The 19,212-nt window shown below is 34.9% G+C and overlaps 1 protein-coding gene across 4 annotated transcripts in view; it reads left to right on the top strand.

Moving 5' to 3' along the window:
• Positions 1-19,212, top strand: part of ANKIB1 (ankyrin repeat and IBR domain containing 1) — a 148,346-nt gene that overhangs the window by 122,899 nt on the left and 6,235 nt on the right. For all 4 annotated transcript variants that reach the window (XM_086696413.1, XM_025929646.2, XM_086696411.1 and 1 more), the window contains exons 11-17: positions 1,795-1,925; positions 9,727-9,861; positions 10,760-10,846; positions 10,933-10,999; positions 13,373-13,518; positions 14,535-14,713; positions 15,524-15,575. In XM_086696413.1, the coding sequence (XP_086552539.1) occupies positions 1,795-1,925; positions 9,727-9,861; positions 10,760-10,846; positions 10,933-10,999; positions 13,373-13,518; positions 14,535-14,713; positions 15,524-15,575 (797 nt within the window). The remainder of the gene's footprint in view (positions 1-1,794; positions 1,926-9,726; positions 9,862-10,759; positions 10,847-10,932; positions 11,000-13,372; positions 13,519-14,534; positions 14,714-15,523; positions 15,576-19,212) is intronic.

Here is a 19,212-nt window from a genome sequence, read left to right as displayed (position 1 = left end):
ACAGTACACTAACTACCCCACCCTTTTGAGAGTGGCTGCATGTACTCAGGGCCTTGATTGGATGGGCCATGTGCATTGATGTCAAAGTGAGTTTTGGACATCTTTTTCAGGAAAGAAAAGGTAGAGCTTCCCTGTGCACTTAGAGCTAGAAAACAAAACAAACAATACTGCAGGGAGGAAAAAAATGATTTTTTAATTGTGCATCTGCAACACTCTCTAGCTCCTAACTCTCCTCTTGGGGTGCTGGGAGGGGTGTTGGTTATAAAACATAAATTGTAAGATTTAGAATCTTTAAAAACCATGACATTCCGTAAGACTGCAGCTCTCAAATCAAAGTAGAATAAATTAAGTTTCAGATGAAGAATAGAAGATTAGTGTGGGGTTAGAGGGTAGGAGAAGCTTGCCAGGTAGACAGCAGCCAAATCATGAAGGACTTTGCATTTTTTGCTAAAGCAGTTTTATTTTATCTTGGCAGTCAGTGGGGAGCATCTTAAAGATTTAAAGGAGACTGGTTTTTTTATTTTTTTTTCTCTTATTTATTTTGAGAGCACACACACAGGTGGGAGAGGGGCAGAGAGAGAGAGAGAGAGAGAGAGAGAGAGAATCCCAAGCAGGCTCCACGCTATCGACACAGAGCCCAGTGTAGGGCTTTATCTCAGGAACTGTGAGATCATGACTTGAGCCAAAATCAAGAGTTGGACGCTTAACCAATTGAGCCACCCAGGTACCCCAAAAAGCAATTTGTATTTTTAAAAGATCACTGTGTAGGCAGTATAGTAGAAGTCGGGGGCAGAAGAAGGAGCCAGGGAAATAGATTGTTTTTTTGTGTGTTTTAATTGTCTAGGCAAGAGGTGTGGAGTACCTTAGTTAAAGCAGTAAGCAGTGGGAATTGAGAGGAGACATAAACAAAGAGAAAGAGGTAGAAACAATGGAATGTGGCAGGTGAGGGAAAGGAGGGTGTCCAAAATCATGGTCTTCCTGGATTGACTCTGGGTTGATGATCATACCATTTACTAGGACAGGGAATAGAGAAAGAGGCAGGTTTAAGGGAAATGATAAGCTTAGTTTTAGACATGTCACATGGGATTCATTTTTAGTTTATCTGAAGTTTTCATGGATAAAAATATTGATATTTCAATATAACTTTCATGTTTTTTACTATGGTGAAAAGTATCTGGTCATTATGTTTACAACTGACCCACAAGAAATTATGGTCTAGGGGCCATTCTTTCTACAATAGTTAATTTAAACAGACAGTAATATATTGCTTTTTTAAAATGGGTTTTTTCTTCCCCAATTTATTTGAACACAACTTTAGAAAGAAATCTTTAAATCATATTTCATATATCAAGCTTTTGGAATACACCTCCTTATCCTATAATCCTGCTATTCAGAATAAAGCAGTTTTAAAACTTTGCCATAGATCCTAATAAGAAAGTAAATACATGGTTTGGGGCGCCTGGGTGGCTTAGTCAGCTAAACGTCCAACTTCAGCTCAGGTCATGATCTCATGGTTCTTGAGTTCAACCCCCTCATCGGGCTCTGTGTTGACAGCTTGGAGCCTGGAGCCTGCTTCAGATTCTGTGTCTCCCTCTCTCTCTGCCCCTCCCCTACTTGTGCTCTGTCTCTCTTTCTCTCAAAAATAAATAAACATTAAAAAAAAAGAAAAGAAAAATACGTGGTTAAAACTTAGAGACAGCCTACAAAGAACACTTTCACAGAGGGTAGGGGGAGGTTCCCTCTGAAGTTATACACTAAATCATGTATATTGTGTTTGTGCTTAATATCCCAAAGTTGTAGGAGTTAGTGAAGCTTATGAGGATGCTGCCAATTGTCTCTGGTTGTTAACGAACTCCAAGCCTTGTGCTAACTGTAAGTCTCCGATACAGAAGAATGAGGGATGCAATCACATGCAGTGTGCCAAGGTAAGAAGTTGAAGAGGATTTTGCATGCTTTGCTGTTAAAATCTTAATCTGTTAATCCAAAGAAGAAACAAGCATAAAAATGTTGCTGGGTTTCAGATGGATTCTAGCAGATTAAATTCTATATTCTTTGTTGAATGACATAAGTATTGCTTTATACTACTATATTTTATACTCATGATGAATGTTAAAAATAGGTTAAGGATTCAGTGATATTTGGCCAGAAGATCAAAAATGCCTGAATCTTTCCCTGCTAATCATCTCTCTTAGTGATTATTTTGAGAGTTTTGCCTGTATATAAATAATAATATTAAATGATAAAGTGTTACTTTATATAGAGATCTCTTACAAAGCTGGCTTTTGAGCACACAGCTTAGTTTCAAAGCCCAAGTCAGGACCCAGGCAATTCCGCTAGGTCCAAATCTAAATCTTGGTGTCTATGTGTAAGTGGCTATATAATAAAGGTACCTAAGATTGTAGGCAGACTTTAAGTCTGCTAATGAAATCATCAATCAAACAAGTAATTATTTCCTGTATTGAAAATGCTGCAGCATCTGGGTGGCTCAGTCAGTTCAGTGTCCGACTCTTGATTTCGGTTCAGGTCATGATCTCATGGTTCATGGGATTGAGCCCCACATCAGGCTCACACAATCAGCATAGAGCCTGTTTGGGATTCTCTCTCTCCCCTCCCTTATCTCTGCCCCTCCCCTGCTCATGCTCTCACTTTCTCTCTCAAAAATAAGTAAATAAACTTAAAAATAATGGAAATGAAAATGCCAACAAAAATCTTGACCAAAAAATAACTAATATAAATAATGACTTTTGGAAGACTACCCTCCTGACATAGTTGCATAGAAAGAAACTGCCATATTTAAAATAAATTCTCTGGATTAGGTTAATAAATATTTTATTAATCCATGCCAAATTTATAAACATTTTTGTTTTAAAATTATAATGATATCCAATTTTTTTCTTTTCATTGGAAGCTCCATGTACATAAAAAATAATTACTTAAAATTGAGAGGATAATGTAACTTTTCTAATTTACATTGTGAAAGAAACCCAAATAGTTCAGAAGATTCCAATATTAAATACATCAATATCTTCTAAGTATTACTTGATTTTTTTTATATATATTTTTAAGTTTATTGATTTATTTTTGAGAGAGAGAGAGAGCACAAGCAGCAGAGGAGCAGAGAGAGGAGGGGAAATAGAATCCCAAGCAGGTTCTGCACTGTCAGCTCAGAGCCCAACGCAACAAGGCCTCAGTTCCATAAACCATGAGATCATGACCTGAGCTGAAATCAAGAGTCCAGCGCTTAACCAACTGAGTCACCCAAGAGCCCCAGTATGACTTGAGCTTTAATATTAAAGCTAATGATCATTATCATTATTACATAAAAAATGATAGCAGTTACCAGATCATTTTTATAAGCTAATTAGTACTATAAAATTAATATAAATTAGTTGTCTTAGTGAGACAGTAATGATTTCCTAAGAAGGAAGAAGAAAAAAATGTAGTACAGTGTTCTGAGCAAAATGCTCAGAGGTGCTTATTATTAGTTCAGCTGGTCAGGCCAAAAGTATTTTATTTGTGGTCTTCTCTCCAATATCCATTATTAGTTTTTTCTTAGAAAATCTGATACAGACTATATAGATGTGTAAAGAAATACAGGTTGACCATAAAAAATCAGCAGTTGGGCTACTAATAAAGAGTCAGTAAAGAGGCAAGATCCGATAATTACCTTTATTTCCTTCAAACACCTACCAGTAGTAAGTAGTTGATAAATACGTATTGAGTGAATATTTTCATGAATTCATCAGGCTAATGATTTAAGATTTTTTATCTTAAACAGCTTTTTGCTTAAGCTTCTGTTGCATTTAAAAGAAACATTTACTTGCACACGTAATAGTCTTGTCTAATATACCATCTGAAGTATTTGCATTGAACAAAAGAAACTAACAAATAATTCTTAGGACACAGAAGAAGAAAGACATCTAGAAAGTAATAACCTTGCTACAGAAAAATTTTATACTTTTAGAATTTTCTTTTTAAATGTGAAGGTGGAACAACAGATCATGTGTAATTGAATCCATGCTGTAATATAATGACTAAGTCATAATCTACTTTTATTAATGTCACAGTGTTGTGACGCAATACACAGTTTTTACTTTCTGGAATCAAACTGTTAAACATCTTAGAAGAATAGTGGGGCACCTGGGTGGCTCAGTCAGTTAAGCATCCGACTTCGGCTCAGGTCATGATCTCACCGTTTGTGGGTTCGAGACCCACATCGGGCTCTGTGCTGACAACACAGAGCCTGAAGCCTGCTTCATATTTTGTTTCTCCTCTCTATGCCCCTCCCCACTCACACTCTGCCTCTCTCAAAAATAAACATTAAAAAAATTTTTTAAAAAAACAGAAGAATAACAAATTTAGCCTTTTAAAAATAGTTTTGTATATTTCAGGAAAAAAACCCACTTTTATTCATTTCCTTTTGGATAATTTTTAGGAGACTATTTAAGTTTTGCATTCTCACACATTTTAAATCACTTACAGTAATTTTCTTCAACTGAGTCTGTAAAACTATATGCTGCAACTAAAAAATAAAAGTTATTTAAGTTCTGTATTCTTTTTCTAATAGAATATGAAATTTGGCTATTTTGTAGAAAGTTTTGCCACTAATTTGGAGATAATCAGTAAAGCTGTACTGAAGGGTACTTGTATCAAATTAGGCACAGAGGTTGCTAATAGCAAACAACAAAACCTGCATACTCTCAGAACCTTGATATTCACAATTTATTGTGTAAATGCATGTTAGTGAAGAGCTAGATGAATACAGAGACTTTAATTCATTTCTGTGTTCATGACCTATCAGGTAAAGAAAAAATTAGTAAAGATACAGAAGATTTAACATAATTACTAAGGTATATCTGATTGCTGTATATTCAAACTCTATATCCTGAAAATATGGATTACACCATCTTTGCAAGTATCCATAGAGCATTAGCAAAAACATTGACCATTGTTCATCAAAGAAAATCTCAGTAATACTGCAGAAAATAGAAATAGTAATACCAGCATTCTCTTATCATAATGGAATGAAATAGAAATTAGTAATAAAGGTGGGAATGCAAGTTGGTGCAGCCACTCTGGAAAACAGTATGGAGGTTCCTCAAAAAACTAAAAGTAGCACTACTCTACGACCTAGCAATTGCACTACTAGGCATTTATCCAAGGGATACAGGTATGCTGTTTGAAGGGGCCCATGCACCCCAATGTTTATAACAGCACTATCAACAATAGCCAAAGTATGGGAAGAGCCCAAATGTGCATTGATGGATGAATGGATAAAGAAGATGTGGTATATATATCTCTACAATGGAATATTACTCAGCAATCAAAAAGAATGAAATCTTGCCATTTGCAACTATGTGGATGGAACTGGAGGGTATTATGCTGAGTGAAATTAGTCACAGAAAGACAAAAATCACATGACTTCACTTATATGAGGACTTTAAGAGACAAAACAGATGAACATAAGGGAAGGGAAACAAAAATCATATAAAAACAGGGAGGGAGACAAAACAGAAGAGACTCAGAAATATGGAGAACAAACAGGGTTACTGGAGAGGTTGTGGGAGGGGGATGGGCTAAATGGGTAAGGGGCATTAGAGAATCAAGTCCTGAAATCATTGTTGTACTATATGCTAATTTGGATGTAAATTTAAAAAAATATTTTTTAAAAGTTAATTTAAAAAAGGAAAAAAAAGAAATTAGTAATAAAGGTACAAAAGGCCTTTCCATTTGGAAAATTTAAATCTCTCAACTCCTGAGTAAAAAAAAAAAAAGGATGTAAAAGTGGGAATTAAAGCATATATAGAAAACTAGGATAATGAAAATATTACTTTATCAGAACCTGAGTACCTATATCTAAAGCACTGCTCAGAAATGTCCTCTAGCCTTATTAAAGCAATACAAAATAAGGAATGATTTAAGCATATGACTTTAAAAATTAGAAAAACAATAAACTTGGAGACTACCAGGAGGAAGGATTTTTTTTAAGCAGAAATCAGTGACTTAAAAACTGAAAAACAATACAACTAATAAATCCAAAAAATATTTTTTTTTTTTAAGATAAGATCAACCATTAAGCTTACATAAGAAAAAAATGAAGATAAGGGAGTTCAAAAACATGGTATAAGAATTAAGGGGACTAATCAATAAATAAAGCAAACTTGAAATTGGATGGATTGATTTTTTTTTTTTTTTAATGTTTATTTTTACTTTTGAAAGACAGTGTGAGCAGAGCAGGGTCATAGAGAGAGGGAGACACAGAATCGGAAGCAGGCTTCAGGGTATGAGCTGTCAGCACAGAGCCCAATGTGGGCCTTGACCTCACAAACTGCAAGATCATGACCTGAGCCAAAGTCGGACACTTAACCAACTGAGCCACCCAGGCGCCCTGGAGTGGAATGGATTGATTTTCTAAGAAAGTATAATTTATTAAAACTGATCCTAGAAGAAATACCCAAACAAACTTATTTCCATAGAAGACAGAAAGTTTTTCAGCAATCTCCCCTCTTTAAAGCAATAGGCCCTAACAGTTTCACAATAGAATTTTATCAAACCTTTAAAGAATAGGCAATTCTATTGTGACTTAAACTATTTCTGGGAGTTGTTTAAAAAAAAAAAAAAAAAAATGAGGGGCGCCTGGGTGGCTCAGTTAAGCATCTGACTTTGGCCCAGGTCGCACAGGATCTCACTGTTAGTGGGTTCCAGCCCTGTGTCGCGCTCTGTGCTTAGAGCTGGAGCCTGGAGCCTGCTTCAGATTCTGTGGTTCCCTTTCTCTCTCTGCCCCTTCCCCACTCACACTCTGTCTCTCTCTTTCTCAAAAATAAACATTTTTTAAAAATGAAAACTTTCAAATTACTATAAAGTGAGAACCTTGATATCAACACTTGACAAGATTATAAATATTAAAAGAAAGTTATAGATCAGTCTTACTTATGAACAATAATGCATAAATCCTAAATAAGATATTAGAGGGGGGGAATCTTAGCAAATATAATCCAGCAGAAAACATTAATATAATTGTTAACTATATCTCAATTAGAAAATTTTGTTTTATAAAAAAAGAAGTAATTGACCACATGGGGTTTATTTCTGGAATACAAGAATGGTTCGGTATTTAAAAAGCTATTGCTGGGGGTGCCTGGGTGGCCCAGTTAGTTAAGCGTCTGACCTTGGCTCGGGTCATGATCTCACAGTGGGTGAGTTCCAGCCCCATGTCAGGCTCTGTGCTGACAGCTCAGAGCCTGGAGCCTGCTTCAATTCTGTGTCTCCCTCTCTCTGCCCCTCCCCCACTCGTACTTTGTTTCTCTCTCTCAAAAATAAACAAACATTAAAAAATAAAATGATGGGCACCTGGGTGGCTCAGTCGGTTGTGCCTCCAACTTCGGCTCAGGTCATGGTTTACGGGTTTGAGACCCACCTCGGGCTCTGTACTGACAGCTTGGAGCCTGGAGCCTGCTTCTGATTCTGTGTCTCCCTCTCTCTCTGCCCCTCCCCTCAAGCTCTGTCTTTCTCTCCTTCAAAAATAAATAAACATCAAAAAAAAAATTTTTTTAAGCTATTGCTTTTTAAGAGCAATTGCTATACCTTGTCTTATTAGTAGATCCAAAGAGAAAAACCATATATATGTTCTATAGGTGCCAAAAGGGCATTTGACAAAAAAATCAACAACCATTCTTTATTAAGACACTCAAAGAAATAGGTATAGATGGACTCTTCCTTAGTGTGATAAAAATCTACTTCAGTCCAAAAGTTAGCATGATATTTAATGGGAAATACTAGAGGTACTCTCACTAAAATCAAGAACAAGATAAGGAGCTGTTCAAATAGTATTAACTTGGACTGGTGATACCAGTCAACATATTTAGATAATAGGAAGAAATCAGAGATCAAAAATTAGAAATGAAGTGATAAAAAAATTTTTTTTTGCAGATTGCAGAAAACCCACAAGAATCAATTTAAAAACTACTAACAAAATTCAGTAAATTAGAGTAGAAAATTAATATGCAGAAAGCAATAACCTTCATGTGTACCAAAAACATCCAAATAGAATATAAACTAAAAAGGAAAACCTCATTTATCTAGAAAGAAACTTAAGAAATACACAAAACTTATATGAAGAAAACCTTAAGACCCCCTTTTGTGTAGGACACAAAAGATGATAATTGGAAAGGTTGTTGGATAGAAAAATTCCAAACAAAAATACCAGCAGGTTTTGTTTCTGTATCTAGATAAGCTAATTCAAAAGTTCACATGGAGAAACAAAGCAAGAACAGCTAGGAGAACTCTGAAAAATAACATTAAGGAGGAACTAGCCTTGTCAGATACTAGCCTATTGTAAAAGCTCAATAATTAAAACATCATGGTGGTGGAACATGAATCTAGAGATTAATCTAGAAACATAATAGAAAGCCCAGAAAATAGACACAGATATGTGGGAATTTAGTATATATTACATAAAGGAGGATCTCCAATCAGTGGAGAAACATGAACTGTTCAGTAAATAGAATTGAAATAACTGGGTAGCTGTGTGGAAAAGAAAGTTGAATCCATACTGTATACAGTATACCCAGATAAATTCTGAACAGCTCCAATATTTAACTGTTTAAAAAAAAAAAAAGTGCCAGAAGAAAACAGACTTAAAATGAGAAGATCTTTCTGACCCCCAATCTGTAAGCATTTAAAAAGGATGTATTTTCATACTGGGATTCTCATATTTTTGGCATTATCTGCTAATTTTGGTAATTAAGAAAGTGAAATTTTCTTAAAAATGAAAAATAGGTTTTATTTTTTTATTTTTTTATTTTTAAAATTTTTTTTTTCAACGTTTATTTATTTTTGGGACAGAGAGAGACAGAGCATGAACGGGGGAGGGGCAGAGAGAGAGGGAGACACAGAATCGGAAACAGGCTTCAGGCTCTGAGCCATCAGCCCAGAGCCCGACGCGGGGCTCGAACTCACGGACCGCGAGATCGTGACCTGGCTGAAGTCGGACGCTTAACCGACTGCGCCACCCAGGCGCCCCGAGAAACAGGTTTTATATCAGTCCTCCTACTTAGAAACCTTTCAAACTTGTTTCTGGTTTCAAAACCAATTTGTCAAAGTCATCAGAACAACTTCTGATGAAGACTGGTGAAGCTTCAGAGACCAAAGTAAGACTACCATGCACTGGGAAAATCAAATATTAAATATTGTATCTGTCTTTATCACTGGGAAAGAATATCCTATTGATATATTTTTTTAATTTTTTAAAATCTTTATTTTTGAGAGAGAGAGCATGCACAAGCAGGGGAGGGTCAGAGAGAGAAGGAGACACAGAATCCGAAGCAGGCTCCAGGCTCTGATCTGTCAGCACAGAACCCAACGTGGGGCTCGAACTCATGAAAGCGAGTTCATGACCTGAGCCAAAGTCAGACACTTAACCTACTGACCCACTCAGGCACCCCTCCTATTGTTATTTTTAAAGATTCCTTGATACTACTTCATAATATTATGATTTACTTTTTCATTTATCCTCATCAGCAGTAATTTTGAACTACCCCCACATCTTTCATAGTGCAGATGAGGTTCCCAGAGGACACATTGAAAAAGATGGCATGTCTTTATGAAGATTTATTCCTGGTCACAGAGGCAGAATTGTTTAATCTCTACAAAGTGGTTGACTAGAAATCAGAAAACAATTTGCATCTTAACACAGGTTGATGTTTGCATATATGTTTTCTTTTGAAGTGCAAGTATGACTTTTGCTGGATTTGCCTAGAAGAATGGAAAAAACATAGTTCTTCCACAGGAGGTTATTACAGATGTACTCGCTATGAAGTCATTCAACATGTGGAGGAGCAATCCAAGGAAATGACTGTGGAGGTAAACAACTGTTTAAATTAAGGCCTCTGGCTAAGCCACTTAATACCATTGCAAGTATTTTGCATTTCTTCTTTTCCTATCTTTGTTATAATGAGGCCTTTATAATAGCCTTTAATTTAAACACAATAGGTCTATCAACTTGAGAGCTTTTTTTTTTTTAATATTCCTTTTTTTTTATATTGGTAGAGATAAGTCTCAGATATCCCTGTCTCTGTAATGACTTAACAGTTTTAGCATAATGTCAACAATACAGTATTATGTTATAGCATATAATAAATCTCTTTGCTTGGCTGCCATAACAAAATACCATAAAGTGAGTGGCTTAAATAACAGAAAGGTATTTCTCACAGTTCTGGAGCCTAGATCAAGATTCCTGCCAATTCGATTTCTGGTAGTTGACTCTCTTCCTGGCTTGCAGAGAGCTGGCTCTCTTTCTGCTATGTCCTCACGTGGTATGGAGAGAGAGAACCCTCTGGTGTCTCTTTCTTTTCTTATTAGAGCACTAATTCTACTGGATTAAAGCCCCACCCTAATGATCACCTCATACATAGGCCCTGGTTAAGGTTTCAACATGAATTTTGGGGGGAGACAATTCAGCCCATAGCAACAAGCAACGTAGTAAAACATCGAAGATCTGATAAATGAAGGTCTCGAGAGGCATCTTTGCCTTACATTCTGGGATCATAGATTCAATGGTTTATCACAGAGAATACAAATGCAAGACTTTGTTCTGGTAGCCTTAAAAATGTACTGGTTTTTTTTTTTTTTTCTCTCAATAATCAGCAAATCGGTATGCACAATTACCTATTACTAATAAAAATTTTAAGTGACAAAAGTCCCCAATCTTAATAGCTAGTATTTTATTTATAAAAGTCATTTATGGACTTTTGTTTCCTAGGCTGAGAAAAAACACAAACGATTTCAGGAACTTGACAGATTTATGCACTACTATACAAGATTTAAAAACCATGAGCATAGCTATCAGGTATGTCCCAAATCATTTCAAATGCTCTGAATTATACTGTTGTAAATAAATAAAATTATATAAATTATGTATTTCTATTCCTTTAGTTAGAACAACGCCTTCTTAAAACAGCCAAAGAAAAGATGGAGCAATTGAGTAGAGCTCTCAAAGAAAGTAAGTTATAAGTGGTATGTGTGATAATTAATATAAAATAGCCTTTTCCATGCTTAAGTCACTTAATTGGTAGGAGGTTAAGGCCCTTCAAGGAAAACATGATCTCCATTAGCTCATTCTGGTACTGCTTAGAGTTCTCTGAAGCCCAGAGTGCATCTCAGCAGCTGAGTCCCCTGTAATTAGATTTTCTACCCAGACTACCTCATATGCTCCTCTTAATGTAGTCTGTGCTATTAGCAGATAAACATACATCATAGTTTTGCTTCCTCTGCACCACTGCTAATGTTCTACAATATCAGAAACAGTGGATGGGCCCTAAAAGGGCCTAAAAAGCATCCCTGATATAGTCAAAAGAGCAAGATTCACATGCCCCCCCCCCCCCCCCAACTGTAGTGTGACTGAAGTCCCAAAGTTTCTTGAGAAAATTTAGCAGAGTGCCTAATGGGATGGAAGTCAAGTACAATTTTGGGAGAAATCATCTCACTGATAAATAATGCACATCGGAGTCTAAAAGCAAAGACGTGATAGGGCTGACTTACAGATCCTAAGATGGAAATCCAAAAAAATTCCTAAATTGGATTAAGAATTGTTTGCATCATTAAAATATAATATCTCACAATGACCACACAGAGCATAGGTTCTACCATATTTGTTTTAAAAAGTCACATTTTTAAAATAATCATAACTTATATATAAAAGGTTTTCAGCCTAAAAATGCAATTGTAATTGTATTTGCTCTAGTTTATAAAAAGCCCCTTTTCATGAGGGTAATTCCCTAATTAAGATGGTAAGCATAAATTAAATACATTAGAGTAGGAGAAAAAGTATCAATAGCAGCTTTGTCTCCTTGTTAATTACTAGTTTTTAGACTTTGGTAATGATGTAACTATATTGCCATTATCAAACTCTTGAGGTACTGTCCACAGTGAAAATTGAAAAGACAAAACCCTCACACATTCTACATTTCTTCGAACAAGGATTTTTGTCCCTTTCAGGCTGTCCCTAATACTTACAACAATGCCTGACACATAGCAAACATTTAGTAAATATCTGTAGGTGTGAATTACTGCTTATATTGAACCTTCTGGTGGTTCTAGACAACATAATAAGATACATTAAATGATGTAAGAATTGGAAAGGTTTAAGAAACAAACCTTCACATACTTCTCACACATGTCATAGTGGGGGATGGTGTTTGTTTTGTTTTGTTTTTCCTTTTTTACATCTTAGTTCAGATCCCTCTTATAGGGTAGGTATTTTGCAATAGTCTGTATATATCAGTGTGTGTACGTACACATGTAATTTCTTTCCACGAGCATGCAGAATAATCTTATTTTCAAAAGTACTTATGAATCTAGATTCTACTGCTTAGTTTCCCTTTATTTGCAGTTAAAGGAGAAAGCTAGAATGTTATAATGATACTTGGAAAAGGAATAGTCTCAGTATTAAGGCAGTTTCATCTCCTGTTTTCCTCAGTCTTCCTCCCTTTCTTTCTCTCCTTGATATATTTTATTTACTAGCATTAGTTTTCTAGTTGCCCATAATATCTTTTTCTTACAATGTTTTTTTTGCAGAAGCATAATCATAATTAGGCTATTTTTTTTTCCTAGCAAACAACTTACCAGGGCATTTAATTCTTTTTTCTTTTTTTTTTTTTAAGTTTATTTGTATTAGTAATCTGTACACCTAATGTGGGGTTCAAACTCATGACCCCAAGATCAAGAGTCTTATGCTGTTCGGATTGAGCCAGCCAGACACCACCCGCCTTTGTTTTTAACTCTTTTTTAATTTTTTAATGTTTTATTTATTTCTGAGAGAGAGAGAGAGACAGAGTATGAGCAGGAGAGGGGCAAAGAGAGAGAGAGACACAGAACCCAAATCAGGTTCCAGGCTCTGAGTTGTCTGCACAGAGCCCAACACAGGGCTCGAACTCGTGAACTGTGAGATCATGACCTGAACAGAAGTTGGACGCTGAACTGACTGAACCACCCAGGTGCCCCTATCTCTTAATCAGCAAAGTTTCAGTAAAGATAACCTGAAAAACATAGTGAAGAGGAGTTGACCTAAAGCTAGATTTGTTTAACCAACAGGGTAAGAACAGAATCCAGACTTGGTGTACACATTCCTTCATGATTGCCATTAGTGCTCCTAGGTAGCTGCAGTGTGTGCTTCATTTATAAATGTATACAAGCCACACATGAATGTTTTGTGTAGGTTTTTAGTCGTCCAAATTATTACTATCAAACAGCTACTTCAGTTTCTTCCCAGAGATCCTTTGTTGTGAGTGTTTTTTTAAGAAAACTCAGTCATTTAATAGTATAACAGCATATTTGCAAAACAGTTTTTTTTCACTGTGCCTGATTTACTTTATAGCTGAAGGAGGCTGTCCAGATACCACTTTCATTGAAGATGCAGTTCATGTGCTCTTAAAAACTCGACGCATTCTCAAGTGTTCTTATCCATACGGATTTTTCTTAGAACCTAAAAGCACAAAGAAAGAAATTTTTGAACTCATGCAAGTAAGATATCTTTTTAAAATTAAATTTAAATGCAGTTATTATAAAAAAACAGATTTTGTCCTTTTTCAACCACATAACTAAGTTTTATCTTATTTGGTTGTGACCAGTAAACAATTTTGTTTTCATTTTTAGAATGGTTTTTAAATAAAGGAAAAGTTAACCAGTAATAAACTGAAATTTTTTTATATTTAAATTTGCCACTGTAAGATCTGAGTCAATTCTGAGCTATTGACTGAGCAAACATTTCCTACCACATTTATTTGTTTGTTTTACACTGGCTGATGTTGAAATATGGCCTAATTCTGATTATGTAATTAGAAATTTTATCTTCAAAGATGAAACCATATTATATACTAGATGGGAAAGTTGCTATTTACCAGTTTATATTAAAAGTCCAATTGAAAAAGTTACAGCATTTAAAAACAAAAACACCTAAGCCAAGTGACATCACTGTGGCTAACCAACTTCATTGTACATTCTTTTTTTTTAATCCACCAAACTTTCTTCTCTTGCTACAATTTTCATGTCACCCCTTTGAACTGCTCTCTACTAACATATATCCTACATTTCTTTTAAAAGCTTAATATTAATTTTCTCCATGAAGCTTTTCAGACCTAACCTCAGATCACAGGGGTCTTGCCTTGCCTCAGATTCCTTCAGCATTTACATTTGGTCTACATCTACACTACGCAGTCATGTGTTTGCATGTGTAGTGCCTTGAAATTTACTCTCTTTTTTTCACATAGACAAATGATAAATTTCCTGTAGACAGCTGGTATACTATGTCTTTGTAATCCATACCATTTCTACATTGTTATAAATGTCTATCAAATGAGTGCTATTTTTGTGAAATTTGTAAAAAAGGAGTATGTGTCAAATAGGAAGTGATTTTATAATTTGGATTAATTTCTGACTTCAAAAGAGTTAGATTTAACTGAGAAACCAGATAGACCATGGATTTGCAATTGACTAACGTACTTGGCCTATAATCCTTCTTTTTTCTCTCTTAACCATAGACAGACCTAGAAATGGTCACTGAAGACCTTGCCCAAAAAGTCAATAGGCCTTACCTTCGTACACCCCGCCACAAGATCATCAAGGCAGCATGCCTTGTACAGCAGAAGAGACAAGAATTCCTGGCATCTGTGGCTCGGGGAGTTGCTCCTGCAGACTCACCAGAAGCTCCAAGGCGCAGGTAAAAAAGATGCACACTGTGGAAATTATCCTAGCCCCAGCCACAAATGCCACCAGGTTTATTTTTTATCTAACTAGGGTTTATATTCCTGGAAGTTACTTATACTTAAATATGGATAGCTGATAAAAGCATGTTAACTTCTTTTTGGTGATTTTCACCCACAGAACTGTTTCTGTTTTTTTTCATTTTTTGTCATTGTGTACTTTCTTGGAATAAATTAGGTTAATTTCACACTTCATTGAACTCATAATTCAGAGTATTCTAATGCATCATTTCAAATATGTAATGTATGTAGTGATATGATAGTCATAAACACCTTACAGTGTCAAAGTTGAAAGCCTTGCCAACTTGTTATTTTTATATTTTTATGTAAGAGCTTATAAAGAAATTAGAAATCTCATGTTAATAATTTAAGTGATTCATATTCATCCAATAAAGAACAGCTGAGTTTTGGTTGTTTCAGATACTTACACTGTTTCTGCCACTATAAATTAAAGCATGTTTTCTTCATAACAATTATACTCATTAGAAATTCCTTTGACCCTATTTTTACATAAACACATAAAAATAGAAGCAATCATAAAATACTGTTATAACATGATGATTTTTATTTTTATACTATTTTACACAATTAGAATTTGAAAGAAATAATTGAAAAGATCATTTTAATTATATTCAGTAGTTGGTATACTTTGGTTAAGCAAGTTGCAAGCAGAGGAATTAAAAATAATGTTCAATGGGCAAGGGTCTGATTGTTCATACTTTGTAGTGCTGATAATAAATCAAATGGTATGTCCAATTTCTTTGTAGCTTTGCTGGTGGAACATGGGATTGGGAATATTTAGGATTTGCATCACCTGAGGTAATTGTTTTGCGGGGGTTTTGTTTCGTTTTTTAATTATATTTTTCCTTAGTGATATCTTGCTTGCATTTCCACCCTTATCTATTCTAAATCCTACTGAGATCGTTGGCAATGTTTTCTCTTTCTTATATAATAAAAATGCCTCAGCAGAGCCTGCATTTAGCCATTTGTGGTATTGGATTATCATCACATTGTTAAATGCATCCCCCTTTTTATTATTTGTAATTACTGAACAGTCAAAATTAAGGCTAACATATAGCATATATTTTGGAGTGTATTTTCAAATTGGTTAATGAGTATAAATTTTATTAGAAATGCATTTTTTGTCATAATCTTGTTTCAGTCTGAATCTATGAAAAACCTGCACAGTCTATTTTTTTAAGTTACTGCAACAACCTGATTGATTTATAAATCAGTTTCTAAGGTGGAAACTTGACATTAATAATGTTTATGCAGAAAAAATGCTTTGCTTAATTGCTTTCTGCTCTTTAAGATTTTCACCCTCTTCTTGTTTTTTTTTGTCTTGATTTTTTTTTGTTTGTTTTTGTTTTTTTTAGTTGTTATTGATAGATTTTAAGATACAAATAGTCTAGGGGGTGCCTGACTGGCTCAGTCACCAAGAACTTTATTAGTTCTTGGTCTCAGGGTCATGAGTTCAAGCCCTGTGTTGAGTGTAGATATTGCCTAAAAATAAAATCTTTAAAAGTAAATAAATAAAATGCAGTCTAAAATACTAACACTACAAGTAGCAATTCCCACAAATAAGATAGAGTGAAAATCTTAGTCACATTGCTATTTTCTGAGATTTAAATTGCCACTGTTCCTGTTGAGTCTGATTTTAAATGGTTTTAGTAGTTATCTCTACTTCTGTCTCTCCTTCCTTATTCTCTAAAACAGTATACTATCTGGTGTTTATGTTACAATAACCTTTTAACTTAGTTCTTAGAAGGGAGCAGGACAAACAGTGAAACTTTATAATTTATAGCCCATTTGTTGTCTTCAACTGAAGGAGAATGAAATTATCTAGAAATGACGGTGGATTATTTAAAACAGATACTTTGTCTTTTCAGCTACTGAGGATACTTGCAATCACCTTGTGGCCTGTTGTATTGGTAGATATATCTAAGAAAATACTGACTTGAGAAAACAATTTGTGCTTTGAGCTCTGATATGGAAAATTTTTAATTCACTTAAATTGCATAAAGACTTTAATATATTACTGAAACTGTTATAAAATAAATTATGAACCTTTTTCTATGCTATGCTTATTATTCTATTACAACTTTGAGGATGTTATGGAAAATTTCTACCTAAAAGCATGAAAAACAAGCTTCAGTTATGAAAAAAAGAGTACTAAAGATTTCAGTATTTCAAGGTAGAAAACAATTTAGCTTTATTTGAGCAAAAATAAAACCTTTACCAGTGTACTCATAGTCATGTACACATCTCTTGTAGCTTCTAGCTCTGACAGTAACTTTAGGAATCCTAAATATTTGTCCTTGAATATTGAGGACCTACTAATGTGACTGACACAGATTCATTTTGTAAAAAACAGGAAAGCTTGCTACCTCACATGTGAATATTTATGAATAAAATTATCGAGCTCTTGTTCTCCAGAGATTGAGAATTATGAAAGTATAAGTAACATTTCCTTCTTAAATTTATTTTTATGTGTTCATAAGTTTTATAAGAATTTTTTAACTTTTATTTTTCTTTAAAGTCTTTGACACATTGAAACACCAAGCTTTTATGTAAACCTTATTGCAAGTCTAAAGAATTACTCTACAGTGTGAAACTCTAAAATTCTATCAAGTAACTGCCAAAATAATATCTTTAAAAATTAACTCTTTGCCTTCATATATACTTTGGAAAAAAAAATTAGTGTTACCAAACTTCAATAGACTTTTAGGTTGAATTTATATTTTTTCAGTCAAGTTAATTCCATCTTTCTCCGTTTTTAATTAAATTGAGTCAGTGACAATCATAAGTATTTTGTACCACTTTAAAGGCAGTGGAGCCCAGAGGAAAGAGCATAGTGTTAAAGTCTGAGGGACACCTGAATTCAAGGTCTAGCTCTGGAACTTATTACACTTTAGGCTCCCCATTCTTCCTTAACTTCTCATCTGTAAAATATGGATGACAGCATCTACCCCATGGAAGTTCTAGAAGGATTAAAGCATCTCTTTAAGTCACTGATAAATTTGGTGCTCAATAAATTAGTGCTCAACAAAAAGCTCCTAGCAGCTTTTTCTCCTATAAATCTTAAAATTTCTCAGTCTTGTCTGTAACCTTAACACTCTTCAACCTTTTGGAGTACCACAACTAAAGCTTTTTCATATGCTTACATAAAAATCTAGGAATTCTTAGAAATTTTCAGATAGGTTTAATTTTATGAGATCAGTTTTTTTAAGCCTATTGCATCATGAGAGAATGCTATTGGGTTTACCATCAGAGTAATTATAACAAGTTTCTTTTATGGTTGTTTTTAAAAAATTTTTTTTCATGTTTTATTTATTTTTGAGAGAGAGGGACACACAGAATCTGAAGCAGGCTCCGGGCTCTGAGCTGACAGCACAGAGCCTGACACAGGGCTCCAACCCACGAACTGTGAGATCATGACCTGAGCCAAAGTCGATGCTTAACCGACTGAGCCACCCAGGCACCCCTCTTTTATGGTTGTTTTTAACCCAAATTTTAGTTTTCCTAAATTGGAAATATGTGTATTATGTGGTTAGTAATAGTTTACTATTACTAACTAATAGTAATAGTAACCAAACTAATAGTTTACTATTAATTCAGAATAACTTTTTGTACTGTATTCAAGTGTACAAAGGAAGCAAATTGTCCTTAAATATAAACCTTGAACTGAAATAAAATTTTTATGCCATCTTTGGCTAAGAAATGCAGTGTTCCTCAGTGGTCTAGTGAACCATGATGACACATAATAGTTATCCAGTTTGGGATCATGGGCCTCCAGCAAAGGAAGAACTCATACCACAGCTCAGCAGTAAATTTTAAAGAACCTAAATAATCCCTCTGAGAACCTGTAGGATCTTTCTTGGTTTCTAACCTGGTAGGATGCCTCCCATTTCATATTGGACTCCAACTGCTTGTTTACATAAATGGAGTTTAAATAAATTTAAATTTTTTTTTTTTTTTAACGTTTATTTTTTTGGGACAGAGAGAGACAGAGCATGAACGGGGGAGGGGCAGAGAGAGAGGGAGACACAGAATCAGAAACAGGCTCCAGGCTCTGAGCCATCAGCCCAGAGCCCGACGCGGGGCTCGAACTCACGGACCGCGAGATCGTGACCTGGCTGAAGTCGGACGCTTAACCGACTGCGCCACCCAGGCGCCCCAGGAGTTTAAATAAATTTAACCAGAGTAGTGTGATGTGAAAGTATTATTTATGATGTAAAAACTTGTCTTTGTTTTTATTCTAGTACTTTCACAACATAAACATATTGAATATCCTAGGGTAACCAGGATGATCATAAACCTGAGTATATTTGTGTTTATCACTGAAAGATTCTATAATGATTCTCAAAATCAGCCTATCTGTGCTAGTGTCATGCACACTGACTGGCCTCTCTTCTAATCTCTTCTGTCACTAAAACCTGGAAAAGTATGTGTATAC

Source organism: Puma concolor, chromosome A2 (assembly GCF_028749965.1).
Source record: "Puma concolor isolate L17-30 chromosome A2, mPumCon1.1.hap2, whole genome shotgun sequence".
NCBI classification, from domain to species: domain Eukaryota; kingdom Metazoa; phylum Chordata; class Mammalia; order Carnivora; family Felidae; genus Puma; species Puma concolor.
This window is presented reverse-complemented; position numbering and strand designations above follow the sequence as displayed.